Source organism: Selaginella moellendorffii, unplaced genomic scaffold, assembly GCF_000143415.4.
Source record: "Selaginella moellendorffii unplaced genomic scaffold, v1.0 SELMOscaffold_9, whole genome shotgun sequence".
Classification (NCBI taxonomy): Eukaryota; Viridiplantae; Streptophyta; class Lycopodiopsida; order Selaginellales; family Selaginellaceae; genus Selaginella; species Selaginella moellendorffii.
Window position 1 is genome coordinate 2501949 of NW_003314270.1, and position 15009 is coordinate 2516957.

The 15009-nt window shown below is 48.9% G+C and overlaps 5 protein-coding genes and 2 non-coding genes across 9 annotated transcripts; 4 read left to right on the forward strand and 3 right to left on the reverse strand.

The window, feature by feature from the left end:
• Positions 1–3233: 3233 nt before the first annotated feature.
• LOC9633319 lies at positions 3234–4950 on the reverse strand. 2 transcript variants are annotated; one of them, XM_024672953.1, is made up of 11 exons: positions 4818–4950; positions 4694–4756; positions 4608–4647; positions 4426–4537; positions 4306–4375; positions 4201–4239; positions 4057–4143; positions 3934–3994; positions 3754–3881; positions 3603–3694; positions 3234–3552 (listed from the first exon to the last, which is right to left on the reverse strand). In XM_024672953.1, the coding sequence occupies exons 1-11, from the start codon at positions 4863–4865 to the stop codon at positions 3438–3440; spliced, it is 855 nt and encodes a 284-aa protein (XP_024528721.1). In that variant the 5' UTR covers positions 4866–4950; the 3' UTR covers positions 3234–3437. The 2 variants fall into 2 exon arrangements, with proteins under 2 accessions (XP_024528721.1, XP_002967996.1); XM_002967950.2 differs by having other exon boundaries at positions 4051–4143.
• A 565-nt stretch (positions 4951–5515) lies between these two features.
• On the forward strand, positions 5516–6489 carry LOC9631084 (proteasome subunit alpha type-7). The gene is made up of 3 exons (XM_002967687.2): positions 5516–5735; positions 5801–6215; positions 6277–6489. The coding sequence occupies exons 1-3, from the start codon at positions 5557–5559 to the stop codon at positions 6433–6435; spliced, it is 753 nt and encodes a 250-aa protein (XP_002967733.1). The 5' UTR covers positions 5516–5556; the 3' UTR covers positions 6436–6489.
• Position 6490: 1 nt separating this feature from the next.
• On the forward strand, positions 6491–6564 carry TRNAR-UCU. The gene has a single exon. It is a non-coding gene; the product is annotated as a tRNA-Arg (tRNA).
• A 68-nt stretch (positions 6565–6632) lies between these two features.
• Positions 6633–6705, forward strand: TRNAR-CCU. The gene has a single exon. It is a non-coding gene; the product is annotated as a tRNA-Arg (tRNA).
• A 918-nt stretch (positions 6706–7623) lies between these two features.
• Positions 7624–10327, forward strand: LOC9633320 (PHD finger protein MALE MEIOCYTE DEATH 1). Its single transcript, XM_024672381.1, has 5 exons — positions 7624–8077; positions 8176–8425; positions 8513–9263; positions 9384–9623; positions 9714–10327. The coding sequence occupies exons 1-5, from the start codon at positions 7624–7626 to the stop codon at positions 10236–10238; spliced, it is 2220 nt and encodes a 739-aa protein (XP_024528149.1). The 3' UTR covers positions 10239–10327.
• Positions 10328–11961: 1634 nt separating this feature from the next.
• LOC9633321 lies at positions 11962–12939 on the reverse strand. 2 transcript variants are annotated; one of them, XM_024672973.1, is made up of 4 exons: positions 12813–12939; positions 12541–12748; positions 12265–12468; positions 11962–12157 (listed from the first exon to the last, which is right to left on the reverse strand). In XM_024672973.1, exons 1-3 carry the CDS (start codon positions 12915–12917, stop codon positions 12278–12280), a joined length of 504 nt encoding a protein of 167 aa, XP_024528741.1. In that variant the 5' UTR covers positions 12918–12939; the 3' UTR covers positions 11962–12157; positions 12265–12277. The 2 variants fall into 2 exon arrangements, with proteins under 2 accessions (XP_024528741.1, XP_002967997.1); XM_002967951.2 differs by having other exon boundaries at positions 11962–12468.
• A 647-nt stretch (positions 12940–13586) lies between these two features.
• Positions 13587–14582, reverse strand: LOC9631085. Its single transcript, XM_002967952.2, has one exon. It carries the CDS (start codon positions 14580–14582, stop codon positions 13587–13589), a length of 996 nt encoding a protein of 331 aa, XP_002967998.2.
• Between the last annotated feature and the right edge of the window lie 427 nt (positions 14583–15009).

Sequence of the window (15009 nt, forward strand, 5' to 3'; positions counted from 1 at the left end):
TATCTGTATATATCTGTATATATGTATATATGAATGTATGTATGTATGTCTGTGTGTATTTATGTACAAACCAAAAGCATAAATCCAAGCATCTTTATTAATGTGATTGCATAGATTAGCCCATAAACCCTAGTTTATATACAGGAAAAATCAAGTATACTGCATTGGAGTTGTACATCTAGCCCTCACAATATATACTTTTATCTTTTACCATTTTTAATCCCTTTTGGCTTATTATACCACCACTTTAGAATCATGGTATCTTTATAGATTTTTAGAGTTTTCCTTCCCACAATTTAAAATATAGAAATGTTTGGGCTTCTACAATAACTTAATTTGAACAGTATTTTGTTATTTATAATAGATTTGCAGAACCCTAAATTGAATCACAAGAATTAACCATGAGACCAAAGAACAATAGATAAGAGACAAAAGTTGCAATTCCTTTCCCTACTTTATAACAAGCTTAATAAAAATCATCAATGATCAATAATAAAAAATTAAACCAACACTTTTCTTTTTGCCATGTTTAGCATAGTTTATGATTAAATCACTTTTCAAGGAAAAGCTAAAGTCAAACCTTTAATAAGTAATCTCATTTAGAATAAAATTTGCTAACTTGGAACTTAGCTTATTTGAATGTTAATATAGTTGTTAAGTAGTAAATGTGTGAATGCCAACAATATAAAGGTATAGCTTAATCACTAACACCATCTTTGTCAAGACTAATGAAATAAAATATCATTCTCTAATGAGGAAAATTGATCATTAACCATCCAGATGAAAAATTAAACTTTTTCAATATATGTATGAAGAAATGTCTAATATCATTCCAATCCCAACTTTAAAAATATTAATGTCAAAACATCCCTTCAATGTTATCAACAACAGAATAAAACTAAAAAAAGCAAGAACAAACCACTATTCAAAGCTTTTTAGTGATTAAGTTAACCAAAGTTAAAAATGTTATATTTAGTATCTAAGAAATAAACATACTTTATTAAGGATTGAATCATCACATCAATATAATCCAATACCACAAACTAAACACAAAAGGATAATATTGACAGAAGTAGAAATAATATGTTAACATGGAAAAACCATGCAAATTTAATTACACAATCCTCCACAATATCATTTGGTGAGTAAGCCTATCATTGCTAAATTTAAGCAAAGTATTATTAATTCTTGACAAAGTATACAAGAAATTACTAATTGCAAAATAATTAATAATCACTCTTCAACTTATCTTCAGAAGACCTAATGCCAAATTCACATCATCAAATTATATACTTGTTCAATAAAAAGGTAACACTCTAGATATAATATATAGAAACATAGACAAATATAGAAAAAGTGACTACTCAACTCCAATCAAGCAATTAAAAGCTAAATAATATGTCTAATTAATCACTTTTAGTATGATGAAAGAGGATAACTATAAATGATTGACACTTAGCTGGAACTAAAGTAAAAATTAATAAATTGACTCATATAGGTATACAACTTTTAATGGACAATGGCTATAGTATAGGTACTTACACCTTAACCAAAAAGAACTAAGTTATAAATTATAATCCTTAGTCAAAGTGCATCATTCTTATAGAGTTTAACCAAATGCAAGATGCAATTTACCACCGAGCATAAAGCAATAAGTGCAATAACCATTATCTACTTCAATTCCAAACTCTAATTATGTTAACCTCAAGATTAATATCGTTTCCAGGTTGCATTATACAAGCCATATACTAAAGTTTAAAAACTAAAGTCAACTTCAACCCCTTCACTAATTTATAATAACTTACTAAAATAGACCAGTTTTTGAATAGAATAATTAATAAAGAGACTATTGGAAAAGCCTACAATAATTTGTTGAAAGTTTTCCATCCTAGAAAAAAAAATGACTCTCAAACTTAACAAATTTCTTCTTACTTACAACTTCATATATGTTTATCTTAACACAAAGTTTTACAATCTAATAGAATACCTAAGCATTTAACAACATGTCTATATATTTGATATCTATCACCAACATTTGCAAATGCAATATAAATATTGAAGACTCGATCACAAAGACTAAATCTTTAGATATTTATGTCATATTAACACTTTTTTTCAATCACCCTCAAGATCTAGTGTGAAACCAAAACACTAAAAAGAATATGATATAAAAAATCAAGTTCTAAGGAAAACTTGTCATACTCAATATAATAATGTTATTTTCACTAACATAAATGCTCATAATATCAATGCCTCAATTACACAAATTTTCTATCCAACCTATTTTTAATACCAAATATAGGAATTAATCACAAAATAAAACTTAAACTTTGTCAAAGGCAACATAATTGGGACTTAAGTTTCAAAGCTTTAAACCATTAAATGAAGGGATAGAATTAAACTCTTGAATACACAAGGAGCAAAAAAATAAAAGTACGTAGCAAACTAAAACAATCTTAAAAGTTTCAGCATCCCAACATCAAAATCAACATGCAAAACTGAGCCAAACAAGATTTAACACTATTTCAATATATTAGGTTAATACAAGGATATAAGTATTCTATCAACTAACATGGTATAAAGTTTGAGTTTAAACACAAGCCAGACATAAAACAAGAATAGATATATTTAGTGAGCAACTAGACAATATCTCAAATTCATCAACTATACCCAATTTATATATTATATATTTGCCCCCATGCAAGCATGCTTTAGGTTTTCACCCCACTCCCTAAAAATAGTCTCTAGGATAAACTTGAAAATTTATTATTTAACCCAAAGACGGACCATGTACATTGGACAATTGTATAGAGTATTAAAAATATTCTCTTTCTCATGTACCATTTGGAATGATACTAAATTGCAAATCAAGAGGCATGAATAGTACTATTATATTCAAGACATTTTCTACATCCAGAATATTTATGATTTTAAATATATTTATAATATATAAACACAATTGTACAGTTTATAATTTATAAATGCAAAATTAATTAAAAACCATTAGATGGCAGAGCAAACCAAAAATAATATTTATTTAATAATTAGTAAAACTTTAACTCTTTTACTGGGAATAGGTAAAATAGGGTCATAATAAGGAGAGAGATCACTACTTTATGGACAAGCGAACAAATGAGAGATACATGGGAAATGGGCAATGGACTTACATTGTCTGTGACTATCCAACCCCTGCAATCCTGCTGCTCGGCCATGTAGTCTTAGACTCTTGCATCTTTATCTAAAACCAACCTCGTAGAGCGCCTTTGGCATCCTTTTTCTTATTAAAGTGAGACGCAGCTTTCATGCTAGCCCCTCTTCTGGTTCCCAACTCTTTTGTAATGCAGTTAAGATGCTCTTCATGGTGAAGCATTTGCTGGGCAATTACCAGTTTTTATGGTACTATGAATGTAAGATTTCGTTCTTTTGTCCAGTGGGCCTCACGGCTCTGCGAGAAGCAAAGATGCGAAGATCATGGCGTACGCAAGGAAAAGAAACACTCCAGCCGAAATAAAAAACCGGGGGTTGTCCCGGAAATGAGGAGCCGAGATTGTCCTGTGGACGAGCATTTAGATGGAGTTCTAGCACGAACTTTCTTTTCGTACCTAGCTATCTTGTGAGCAAGTCGTTGTGATGGCAAACTTTGGATGAAGACTACACCCGGTCCTGTAAGGTGAGCCTGAAATGGGCATTCACCCTGGAAGAAAGAAAAAAATCGAGAGTCTGGAAGCCAGCGACGAAGAGCGAAAAACTTACGCCGAAAAAAGCTCGTCGCGCAGCAGGACTAGCTTGCTTGATCTCGCACTCCACGGCACTTGTCATGGCCACGAGGCATCCAATGTCGACGACAAGCAATTCTCCTCTGCTTAGTTTCTTCTGCAGCACTGATAGATCAACGTGAGAAGAACACGAAGGGGAGGCAAGAGCTTCCTTTACCGGAACCACCGGCTGTGATGAAAGCGAGGCCCTGTCCTACGAGTTTCTGCGTCAAAAGTCCCTGCGACGAACGCGAAAGAATTAGATTCCCAAAGAAACATTTCCAAATGAATTAACTCCCACATCAGCTCCAAAGTACCCAACACGAACTCTTCGTGGCGTTAGATGTTTCACCGTGACGTCGTTAACAGATCCTAGGAAGGCTTCCCGCTGGGATAAAGCACCGAAAAAAGGGACTTGTCGCATAAGTATGGAGGATAATCTTACCTGACAAATAATCTCCCCACCAAATACAGCCAAGTCGATCTGCTAAGTTCTCGCCGCTAAATCTCTAGAAATACAAAGGAAAAACAGCAAAGCAAAATCGCATACCGGCAATATTCTGGCTAGTGAGGGTGCTCCTAGGCCAATGTAACCATCTTCACTTCCCGCATTTGTAAACCTGGCAGCGAAGATCAAAACGATTCCTGAAGAAAAACTGGACCAACTTACGTAGTGCTTGTATCGGGTCGTCCCATCATCCATTGCAACACACCAACACCAGCGTTTTCTTGAGGAACGTTAACTTCTGCTTGAATAGATCCAGAGGTGTAGCACATTGATCCTGGAAAACGAGAAAAAAAAAGAAAAGAAAAGAGAAAATTGTGAGTGATTCGCAAAGGGGGAAAGACAACCTGACTTTGCTTGGATTTTTTCTTGAGGTTTTAACATTATCTGAATGAGCTGTTAGAAAAAATTCCTTTTTCGAGCAGCATTCTACCTGCAGGACTTGCGCCTCAAAGCCAAATATCTGGAATGCCGTCGCGGCTGCCGATTGCTCACTCTAGGAGGAACAAGGAAAGGAAAAAAAATTCGCATTCGCATTTGCAACTATTGTCACTCACCTGGTACACATAGGGCTGGAATGGCGTAGACGACGCAGGCGCAGCCATTGCTAGCTAATCATCACAGGATCGATCACCAAAGCCTCATCAGCTCTCCCATCGCGAGACTGCTTGAAACCCTAAATTCACTAGTTTTGCTGGAACGGCCATGTGGCACGAGACGATTCGTTACACCTATGCTGACGCCAGCGCTACGAGGCTCGATTCCCACGAGACGCTTTTATTTTATATTCAAGCATTACAGTAGCCAAACTATCCTAGGTGGGAACTGGAAGACCTGCGCGAGTGATTGTTAAGAGGAAGAACAAGGTGAAAAAATGTTACTTACCAGCACAGATAGTTCCGACGCCACATTTGAGCGGTAAACTCAGCGCCTTGGTCAAATTTACCGCATTCCAGTGTCACGTTCCGTACGATCCCACAGCAATCCTCTTTGGGAACCACTGCTTAAAATCGCCCACGAGACAGTAGCCATGGATGGAGCTCGCCGGGCTAGGGCTCCAAACACGATCCACCACGCCACCAATTCAATCGCGAGCGATGATCTTTCCATTAGCGAAGGATTGCGAGACCAGCGGTGATTGATTGAAATTCACCGGTCTCTGCTCGCGCGCGGAGATTTTATACCACTCTCGATCACGCGAGGCCTGCGCGACATCCAAGGGGATCCACATTTTCACAATTAAAACGCTTAGGGTTTTATTGCTAGGGCTCTTGGATTTTAGGGTTCTTGAGCAAAATGTCGTCTGGGCGCTACGACAGGGCGATCACCGTCTTCTCGCCCGATGGCCATCTCTTCCAGGTGGAATACGCACAGGAGGCCGTGCGCAAGGGCAACGCCGCCGTCGGCGTCCGCGGCACTGACACAATCGTGCTCGGCGTGGAGAAGAAATCCACCGCCAAGCTCCAGGACGCGAGGTTCGTTTCCCTCTGATCTCTAGACCTCTAGATTTCTAGCTCCTGATTCCGAAATCTCTGTCCAGGACGGTCCACAAGATCCTGAGCCTCGACGAGCACGTCGCCCTAGCTTTCGCTGGCCTCACAGCCGACGCCAGGGTCCTGGTGAACCGGGCGAGAGTGGAATGCCAGAGCCACAGGCTCACGGTGGAAGATCCAGTCACGGTGGAGTACATCACACGCTACATCGCGGGGCTCCAGCAGAAGTACACGCAGAGCGGGGGAGTGCGGCCATTCGGGATCTCGACGCTCATCATCGGCTTCGATCCACACACTGGAGCTCCATCGCTCTACCAGACGGATCCGTCCGGGACCTTCTCGGCGTGGAAGGCAAACGCGACGGGCAGGAACTCCAACTCGGTGCGCGAGTACCTGGAGAAGAACTACACCGAGACGTCGGGCATGGACACGGTGAAGCTGGCTGTCCGAGCTCTCCTGGAGGTAAGCAAAGAGTTTTGGATCGCGCTTTCTCTAAACTTTTGGAACTTGTCTGGGTCTATAGGTTGTGGAGAGCGGTGGCAAGAACATCGAGATCGCTGTGATGACCAGACAAGGGCTCAAATTGCTGGAGGAGCCCGAGATCGAAGAGATTGTTAACGGGATCGAGGCCGAGAAGGCTGCCGCCGAGGCCGCGAAGAAAGGTCCGCCCAGAGATTCTTAAAGTCTGTGTACTCCCCGGGGTAGGAAAAAATGGGCACCTTGAACTTTCTCGGCTTGTGCTTGTAGCTCAATCGGATAGAGCATCTGTCTTCTAAACAGAATGTCGCAGGTTCGATCCCTGCCAGGCACGGGCCTTCCACAAAATCTTCTATTTTGGTTGGGATGATTACCGTGTTGCCAGAAAGTCGAATAACTCCGGCGCCTGTAGCTCAGTGGATAGAGCGTCTGTTTCCTAAGCAGAAAGTCACAGGTTCGACCCCTGTCTGGCGCGATCTTTGGTTTTTATCATTTGAACTAAACACTTAGTTTTTACTTTGCTGGTATTTTTAGGGTTCATTGTAGGGAGGGATGAATAAACCTGAATGCAATGGAGGCGATTGTCATGATCGGCCCAAGGAATTGCGTGGTGGAACTGTCGTCACGGTGAATGGCGTGGAGCTGACCGTCTATGGGAATGTGAGTGCCAGTGCATTGCAGCAGATCAATCACGCCCAGCAAGAGGATGCGTCAAACCCTAACTTATTAGATCCCGCCGATGAGGAAGAAGAAGAGGAGCGTCTGCGCCGCGAGAGCGCGATTGCGCGGGCTAATCGCGAGGACGAGGCGAGGCGATCCGCGCCAATCCCACCGGATCGGCGCGAGGCGATCATGGGTGCGATGCTGAACGTCAGCATTGGAGGTTTTTGCCCCAACTGGGCGAGCAAGGTAAACGACGAGCAGTGGATGGAGAAGCTCAAGGAGCTGAACCCTAGAAAAGGCTAGTGTGCACGAGATTTGAGCCCACGAGCTCCGTCCCTCCGGAATTGGGCGAGAATCGATCCCCCGACCTGGACACGACCCTCAAATCCCGAATTTTGTCCTCTCGTCCAGAATCTCCAATAGAATCACACAGCATTTTCTGTTATCTCTCCCCTTTTTGTTTCCGTTAAAAAAGCTCATCATATCCGGTTTGGCATTTAGCCCGATTTTTTGCTCCCAAAAGAAATTCTCGCCATACACAAAAACGAACGACTCATCGCATTAATGATTGCGAGCCCGCCACGTCGGACGCGGGATGGGCCATGGCCCATGTGAGCCACATTACGTGGCCGGCGGGGATCCATGACGTGGCGATCTATGCCCATGGCTGCCATTCAACCCGGCGCTGGGGTCCCTCTCTCTCTCTCCCCTCTCTTTTAAAAAAGGAGCGATGAAGCCTGTGAGCTCTCCTCCGCTTCCTCCTCTCTCCTCCGCCGCCGAGAAGAAGCGGTGCGCGATCCTCCATGACACCTCGTCGATCGAATCTAGTGTAGAAATGTACGCGCGCACGGCGAGCACAGCGACGACTACGAGCACGACGACGAGCGCGGCGACGAGCCACCACCACCGATCGAAGAAGCGGCGGGCGGAGCGCGTGTTTGGGATCCACACCTTCGGCGATCCGGGCTGCCCGGCCGACTACGATGGCGCATTCCGGGACAACATCCGGGCATTCCTCTCGGATTGCGCGGAGATGGAGCCCTACACGGTGGAGGGAATGCCCACCTGGTCACTGCTCCTCGAGGACGACAGGAATCTCTCCTCGGGGCGCTTGAATCTCCTCATCATGGAGGAGAGCACGGCCAATTCAATGCATCCACACTGCGACCACTGCCGCTGCATAGGTGAGGCGCGCGAATTCTCCCTTCTCCCTACTCTCACCTCGATTCGCCGCCAATTGCCACTGATTTCCATTTGGGTGTTCTTGCGTGTTCTTCGCCAGGATGGAGCCACCATCCCGTGTCGATCCGGCGCTACCACTTCATCATCCCCGGGCCAGAGATCGACGACGAGGCGGCCGCGACGCAGAGCAGCATTCTCGATCTCCAGGACCATCTCCTCCACGGCCTCCTCCACTGCAACGGTTATGGCCATCTCCTGCGCGTCAATGGCCGCGAGAAGGGATCCAAGCTCGCGTCGGGCCGGGAGATCATGGATCTCTGGGACCGAATTTGCGCCATGCTGCGCGCCAGGTAGAATTCTCTCGCTCATGGATCGATCGGTTGCTCGATCGAGGAAGAAGAAATTCCCATTATTTCTCATGATCCTGTGTGTTCTAGGAAGGTGAGCGTGGAGGACATCGCCAAGAAGAAGGGACTGGAGCTCCGGCTGCTCCACTGCGTCGCGTATGGCGAGTCGTGGTACAGCCGCTGGGGCTACAAATTCGGGCATGGCAGCTTCGGGATCACGCAGCAGATGTACTCCAAGGCGATCGAGGCCATCCGGGGGATGCCGCTCTCGGTGATGATCCAGCATTTCGACGGCGTGGACGCCGAGGTCCTGGAGATCGTGTCGCTCTACCAGAAGATGAGCGGCCAGGCCCTCCAGACGGTGGGCGATCTCGTGCGCTTCATGGTGGAGCTCAAATCCCGGCTGCCGCTCACCGCCACCGCCGCCAATTCCTCCTCCTCGTCGCTGCTCCAGCCCGCCAAGCATCAGCACCAGCACCAGCAGCTCCAGCTCCAGCAGCACCACGAACCATCGCGCAAGAGCAGCAGCCCGAATTCCAATCCACTGTCACCGCCGATCTCCTCGTTCTCGCTGGGCGCGGCCTTCTCCTCGGACATGCCGTGCCGGTGGAGCATGAAGCGGCTGGAGCTGGCGACGCAGGTGATCGTGGAGGCGCTCAAGAACTGCGACAAGAAGTGGATGCCGCGGCAAGACGTGCGCGACGCCGCGCGGGTCTACATTGGTGACACCGGATTGCTCGACTTCGTGCTCAAGTCGCTGGGCAACCGCGTCGTGGGCGGCCACGTCGTGCGCCGCGCGGTAAACCCCATCACCAAGGTGCTCGAGTACAGCCTCGAAGACGTGACGGCGTCGATCCACCACCACCCGCAGCACCACAGCAATGGTGCCGGCGGCGGTGCCATGGGAAATGGTAGTGGCGGCGGGTGTGGGAATGGCACCACCACCGCCCCCAGCGTCAAGGGCGGCGAGGTGGCGGCGGCGGTGGCGGCGGCGGCGGTATGCGACATCAGCCGCGGCGACGTGCAGCGCGACATCGTCTACATGTACAAGAACGTCCTCGAGAGCTACAAGCCGGCCAGCAAGCGCGGCGGCGGCAAGAGCATCCTCACCGCGCTGCCCACCGCCAGCCGGATCATCCTCGACACCAAGCAGCTCATCCGCGACTACTGCGGGCACAAGACGCGCAAGGCAGCCGCGGCGGCGGCCGCGGCGTCCGCGGCAGCGGGGCTGGCGGGCGGTAGCAGCAGCCGTGGCGGTAGTACTACCATCGCCGCCGGCGGCGCAAACGAGGCGTGGGAGGCGGTGGTGGTGGACGACGACGAGATGCTGCGCGTCATGTGCTGCGTCATACTGCGCGACTCGGACCCGTGCCGCAACCGGCCCAGCCCGCCGCCGGAGCTGGTGGTGCTACCGCCGCACGCCACCATCGGCGACCTCAAGCTCGAGGCCCAGCGGGGGTTCCGCGACACGTACCACATAATGCGCGGCTTCCGGGTGGACACCATCCCGGAGCTGGAGGGCGACAACGAGGACCTCCTCTTCGGGGCCATCGAGTCGGGCTCCACGCTGATCGTCCAAGGGTCCGGGGTGGACGTTTACAACGAGTGGCGCTACGAGGGTGGCAACGATAGCTGGATCGTCGACTGCCCGTGCGGCGCCAAGGACGACGATGGCGAGAGGATGATCGCGTGTGATGTGTGCGAGGTGTGGCAGCACACGCGGTGTGGCGGGATCGCGGACCCGGATCCCATCCCGGCGCGGTTTCTCTGTGCCAGGTGTGGCGAGAGCCTCTTCTCGGAGCTCAGATACTCGTGATCGATCGATCGGTCTCTCCATGATCGATCGATCGTATCGGCTATAGCCTTGGCTCACAACGCAAGTAAGCTCCTTGGTTTTTCGCGATCTGTCCCTTGTAAAACCTCTCCTTCTCTCTGTCTCTCTCTCTCTCTCTCTCTCTCGTCCTTCGTCCTTCGTCCTTATCAAAATCCTCCAGGGCAAACACTCTCAACTCGGGAGCTTACGTGAGAACTAACATATGTCCTCTTCTCTTTCCTTTGTGGGAACTTTTGTATCAAATCCTTTTAAGTAAACACAACACTTTGTACGATAATACTTTGGGTTTTCTGGATCGATTGCGAGATTCTGGGAACTTTGGTTCTCTCTGGTTTCGTTTCATATATTGGATCTGTTGCTGCTGTTGCGAGAGTTTGGACATGGGAAACGGCATTCGCCATCCAGATTGTTGCTTTGCCGCTTCCGGGAGAGCCCGCGACGGGATCGAATTATATAAGAATCCGTTTGCTGTTGCCGCTGGATCCATTTTTTAGATTGCCGTGGCAGCCGCTCGCGCTGTTGCGTTGCGTACTGCGAGTTTGTTGGATTTGAAATTTAAATGTCGGGAATATTCGCCCTCCCACAAAATCTGGCAAACCTAGCTACTTTAGCTCTCGCGGCACCACCCGCGAAATCAATTCTTGCGGAGTGTGTCTGCCAGGCACTTAATTTAAATCTCACTAATTAATCTCCCCAACAGAGCAGACAACAGGAGATAAACCGTTGCTATGGGCGGGGGAGTATATTCCCTAGGTTTAAGAAAAGGGCGGAAAGTTGACTGACCCCTTTACCTTCCCTTCCCCTTTTGGGTTTCTAGGGTTTGTGCTTTTGTTTGGGGGAGTGTCAATGACGAGGCCCCCATGCACGCAGGCCGCATGCAAAGGTGTTGTGCGTGTGGGGCGAGTTTTTTATTTGGATCTAATGAGTTGCAATAGCGTTGACTGATTGCGAATAGGCACATCCCCCTCAACTCACGCAATGCATACGCCTTAAGACCTGCTGCGCTCGATAGCTTATGGAAAATGGACTCATTCATCGCCAAAGAAATTGATTATAAGGGCCAGTAAGCTCTTGTGGGGAATTCGTGTAGTTTTTTTCCCTCCAATTTGCTGGATTCTTAGGGCAATGCGGGAATGAGCTTGCGAGTACGTCGTTTGGGCTTGCTAGATTGCTTGAGGGTTTTTTTGCTGGATTCAGTGCGGGAGACCGGGGTGGTGGCCATGGTTTTCGGCCACCCTTTGAAAGGAAATTTGGACCACGATTCTGGCGCGCTCTCACCCCAAGGCGTTTGCATTTTTAACCGCTTCCGGCGAATCTCCGGCAGTTTTTTCCCGCGCTCAATGGAGCTGCGCCAGGTGGCGGTAACCACGTGGGCGGATTTGCCTAAAGCTCGGAAGGCCTGGCGACGGGCTTGACGGGGGCTGACGGGGGTTGTCTGACCGGCGACGACCGGGATCGGATTCCCTCCGATTTGCCAAATTCCCCCTTAACGGCCACCATCAACAATCCATGATTGGCCCATGCATACGCGGCATGGGGGCATGTAACATGGCATGCCAGCTCATGGCGCATGGTCATGACGTGGCAGTACGTTTTCGGCCCCGTGCGGCTCGAACCCCGTCACACGTCACGTGAGCCGCCGGGGCCACGTGCTGCGCAAAAAAAGCTTACGCGCTGGAAATCATTCGCTTGTAACATCCCCATCGACGAGCAACAAATTAAAGAGCAAAGTATTATTATGACAAGTGAAACCAATGGCTCGTATCGCCTGCTCTCTGTTCGTGTGTGTGTGTGTGTGTGTGATTGTGTCAGAGCCACACAGCCTCTATCGATGATCGCATTTTGGGGAATCGTTCGTTTGATCGTGGATCGCTCGCTCGATCCGTCCTCGCTGGAAACGCCTGTACATGGCAAGGGACTCGCAGCAGCGGGCGAGGTGAAGAGAAACTACCGAGCGTTACTTTCGATCTCCAGAGCAACGAAAAGGAGAAAAAAAATGGAAACTTGCCTTCGTCGCAAATTCAGGGGCGATGCGAATCCCCGCTGCTGCTGTTGCTGCCAAAGTGAGCAGCCACCGCGGCAATTAGTCTCGATCTCCAAGAAGTTGGGTGATCATCCTTTTGCGCTGCAATTCGATCGCCATCGGGACGTCTGTGAAGGATAAAGTCTCGCACTCCAGCAGCATCGCCAATCCGGAGCTTATCGTCTAGAGCTGCACAAGCAAAGCAGCTAGAACACATGAAGAAATTGTAGAACAATGAATGAAAAAGCCGAGAGACATTACCTTCCGAGATGTCGTGCGCAGAATAGAGCTCGAATGGCCTGGGATCGGTTCCCAGCGGCGGGATGCGGCCTTCGTGCTCGTACTCCTGCAGCGCATGGCGGATAACGCTCTCCACAGTATCGCTCGAATCCACCACGAATCGCAATGGCCCGGCGCTATCAACAACGCTGATGCTCACCAGGAACTTGTGCGAGCCACCGTACTGCGACTGCCCGTGACGAGAAACGTGAGAAATCCCCACGAAATGTCGATATTTCGATCGCAAATTTTACCTTGGAGAATTCCTCCGGGCGATGGAGCTGCGCGGAGATGTCTGGATGGGCTAGAATCTCCGCCAGGCTCGCGTCATCCGCCTCGGCCTCCCCTCGCGCCTCCATCGATCGCTAAAACCCTAGAAAGCGGTAATGCAAACAAGAGAGTAATTCCTCCTCGTAGTTTACGGAAGCCCGTTTGCCACATCACATCGATCTCAACGGAAGAACGTTCTAGGGCTTCTCCTTCTCTTCGTCGGCGCGCTCTTCCTCCGGCGATGGCGGCGGGCGCCATTCCCAAAGGTATCCTAGTCCAACGCCATTGTCATCGCTAGATTTTGAGCGGAATAGCTGCGCTGCGCTGCGCGCTTGATCCAGTTTCGCTTGATCTGTTTCGTTCTCTCCTGTGTTGAATGCAAAGGAGGAGGAGAAATCGGTGTGCTTGTAGAAGAAATATTTGTTTGCTCTCTTGCGTTCTTCCTCTCTGTGAGCTTTTAGACCATTGTTAATGATACTGAACTGAAAGATTTTATTTTTCCTCACAGTGTAGCACATATGGATAGATAACTGGATGACATCCGATGATATCGCATCTGAATCTGATGCTCAAGCAGGTCGTGGATCTTGCACGTAAGAGCTCTGCGTATCAGATTTAATCTTGTCTAGTACTGACACTACTGTTTCCGTTTGCAGTAATCGGTTACAATACAAACACATTGCAAGCGCAAGAACCTCGTGAAGCGCCGATCGATCGTGGAGAGGCAATCACTCTAGAGTGATTGTGAGAGAGATCTCTCAGTTCCCGTGATGGAACTTCGAAAACGGCAGCCGATACTGCGAGGTGGCAATTGGTGGTGGCTTCGGATGTGGAAAATTTGGAAGAAGTGGATGCCCCCACACCTGGTTGTCGAGCCAGTTGAAAATCTCCGGACACTTTCTCCCGGTGGTAGCATGCCGGCCTTGCGCGACTCTCATCAGCGAGTGAATGTGCTCAGCCAGGAGCCTCGCATAGCTGTGGTCGTCCCGCTGGAGTGGCAAAACATCAAACTTCTCGAGCATGAGGCAGACATCCGGAGGCCGGGGAGCCGATAGAACACGTCCCAAACCGTCGATGACGCCCTCGGCCTGCATCGCTGCATGGAGCTTGGTGGAGGCATCGGATCCAAAGCCGGGGATGTGCGCAGCAAAGTAGAAGGGAGCGATCGGGAACTCCTCGCAGCAGACTTGAGCAACAGGTATGGCTTTTGCTCGCAGCAGCTGCTCGTGACTGTGGATCTTTGACGCGGTGGTCTGGTCCTTTGGCATATGGACGAACAGAACCGGAGGATAAGTTGAAGCCGGGGCCATCTTCGCTCGCTCCAGCGCCTTGTGGAGGCCCGGGGACACCATCAAGACGAGCGCCGAGAACTTGATGGTGAGCGCGAGCATGGAGAGGAAGTTGCCGCCGGAGCCGGAGCCTAGACCGACGATCGGCGCGCGCTCCAGGCCGTGCTGCGCGGTCCAGGAGACGAGGACGGACACTACGTTGTGAGCGTCCTGCGAGGCTTGCGGCGGCCAGTCCTGCCAGAAGCTCTTGACGCTCTTGATGGCGATGACGGCGTAGCCGCGGCTGAGGGCGTGCTTGACAATGGCGACGTGGTCGGGGACTCCCGTGCAATTCGGCTGCTGCGGCTGCGGCTCCCAATACGTGAGCGGCGATCCGTTTCCTTCGTGGGCGATGAACAGCACCGCGCGAGGATTTGGAGGGATCTGGGAGATGACATCAAGGTGCTGCTGCTCTTGTTGGATCATTTCTGATCGAGCGAGGCCAGCAGGAAAAAAAATTCCAAGAACACGCCGAAGAACGAGGAAGGATGTAGTGTTTAGAGTCAATCTAATAAGCTAATTGGGGGAGGGTACCTGGAGTGTAGTTACTTGGCTCGCCCAGAGATGATGGCATTTATACACTGGAGGTTCTATGGCTCGAGAATAAAATCCAAGAAACAGCCCATTCCACAGTGGAGCCCTGCCACGTGAGCGGGCATGGTATGTCAGGTGACGTGGAGGTGATGTGGACGGGAAAACTGGAAAAAACCGGCGAACGAGTAACGCGGCCAATTAGCTCGCAGAATTTCTTCAATGCCAAAAAGCAAAGGTGGTGGCGTGTCGGCATCAAAGGTATCTTTGTGCCATGTGAGTGAATTTTGACGTTTGAAGAGGTCAGATTTTTAACTGCCGT

Excerpts from the sequence above, each read along its gene's own strand:
- LOC9633320 (XM_024672381.1), top strand. The coding sequence starts at position 7,624 with ATGAAGCCTGTGAGCTCTCCTCCGCTTCCTCCTCTCTCCTCCGCCGCC. Across the intron at positions 8,426-8,512 it reads TGCGCCATGCTGCGCGCCAG|GAAGGTGAGCGTGGAGGACA; the intron begins GTAGAATTCTCT and ends TGTGTGTTCTAG. Across the intron at positions 9,264-9,383 it reads TCGAGTACAGCCTCGAAGAC|GGCGGCGAGGTGGCGGCGGC; the intron begins GTGACGGCGTCG and ends CCCAGCGTCAAG.
- LOC9633319 (XM_002967950.2), bottom strand. The coding sequence starts at position 4,865 with ATGGCTGCGCCTGCGTCGTCTACGCCATTCCAGCCCTATGTGTACCAG. Across the intron at positions 4,376-4,425 it reads CGACCCGATACAAGCACTAC|GTTTACAAATGCGGGAAGTG; the intron begins GTAAGTTGGTCC and ends CTTCGCTGCCAG. Across the intron at positions 3,882-3,933 it reads CATCACAGCCGGTGGTTCCG|TGCTGCAGAAGAAACTAAGC; the intron begins GTAAAGGAAGCT and ends TTGATCTATCAG.
- LOC9631085 (XM_002967952.2), bottom strand. The coding sequence starts at position 14,582 with ATGATCCAACAAGAGCAGCAGCACCTTGATGTCATCTCCCAGATCCCT.
- LOC9633321 (XM_024672973.1), bottom strand. The coding sequence starts at position 12,917 with ATGGAGGCGCGAGGGGAGGCCGAGGCGGATGACGCGAGCCTGGCGGAG. Across the intron at positions 12,749-12,812 it reads GCCCGGAGGAATTCTCCAAG|TCGCAGTACGGTGGCTCGCA; the intron begins GTAAAATTTGCG and ends CGTCACGGGCAG. Across the intron at positions 12,469-12,540 it reads TGCGCACGACATCTCGGAAG|CTCTAGACGATAAGCTCCGG; the intron begins GTAATGTCTCTC and ends TTGCTTGTGCAG.
- LOC9631084 (XM_002967687.2), top strand. The coding sequence starts at position 5,557 with ATGTCGTCTGGGCGCTACGACAGGGCGATCACCGTCTTCTCGCCCGAT. Across the intron at positions 5,736-5,800 it reads GCCAAGCTCCAGGACGCGAG|GACGGTCCACAAGATCCTGA; the intron begins GTTCGTTTCCCT and ends ATCTCTGTCCAG. Across the intron at positions 6,216-6,276 it reads CTGTCCGAGCTCTCCTGGAG|GTTGTGGAGAGCGGTGGCAA; the intron begins GTAAGCAAAGAG and ends CTGGGTCTATAG.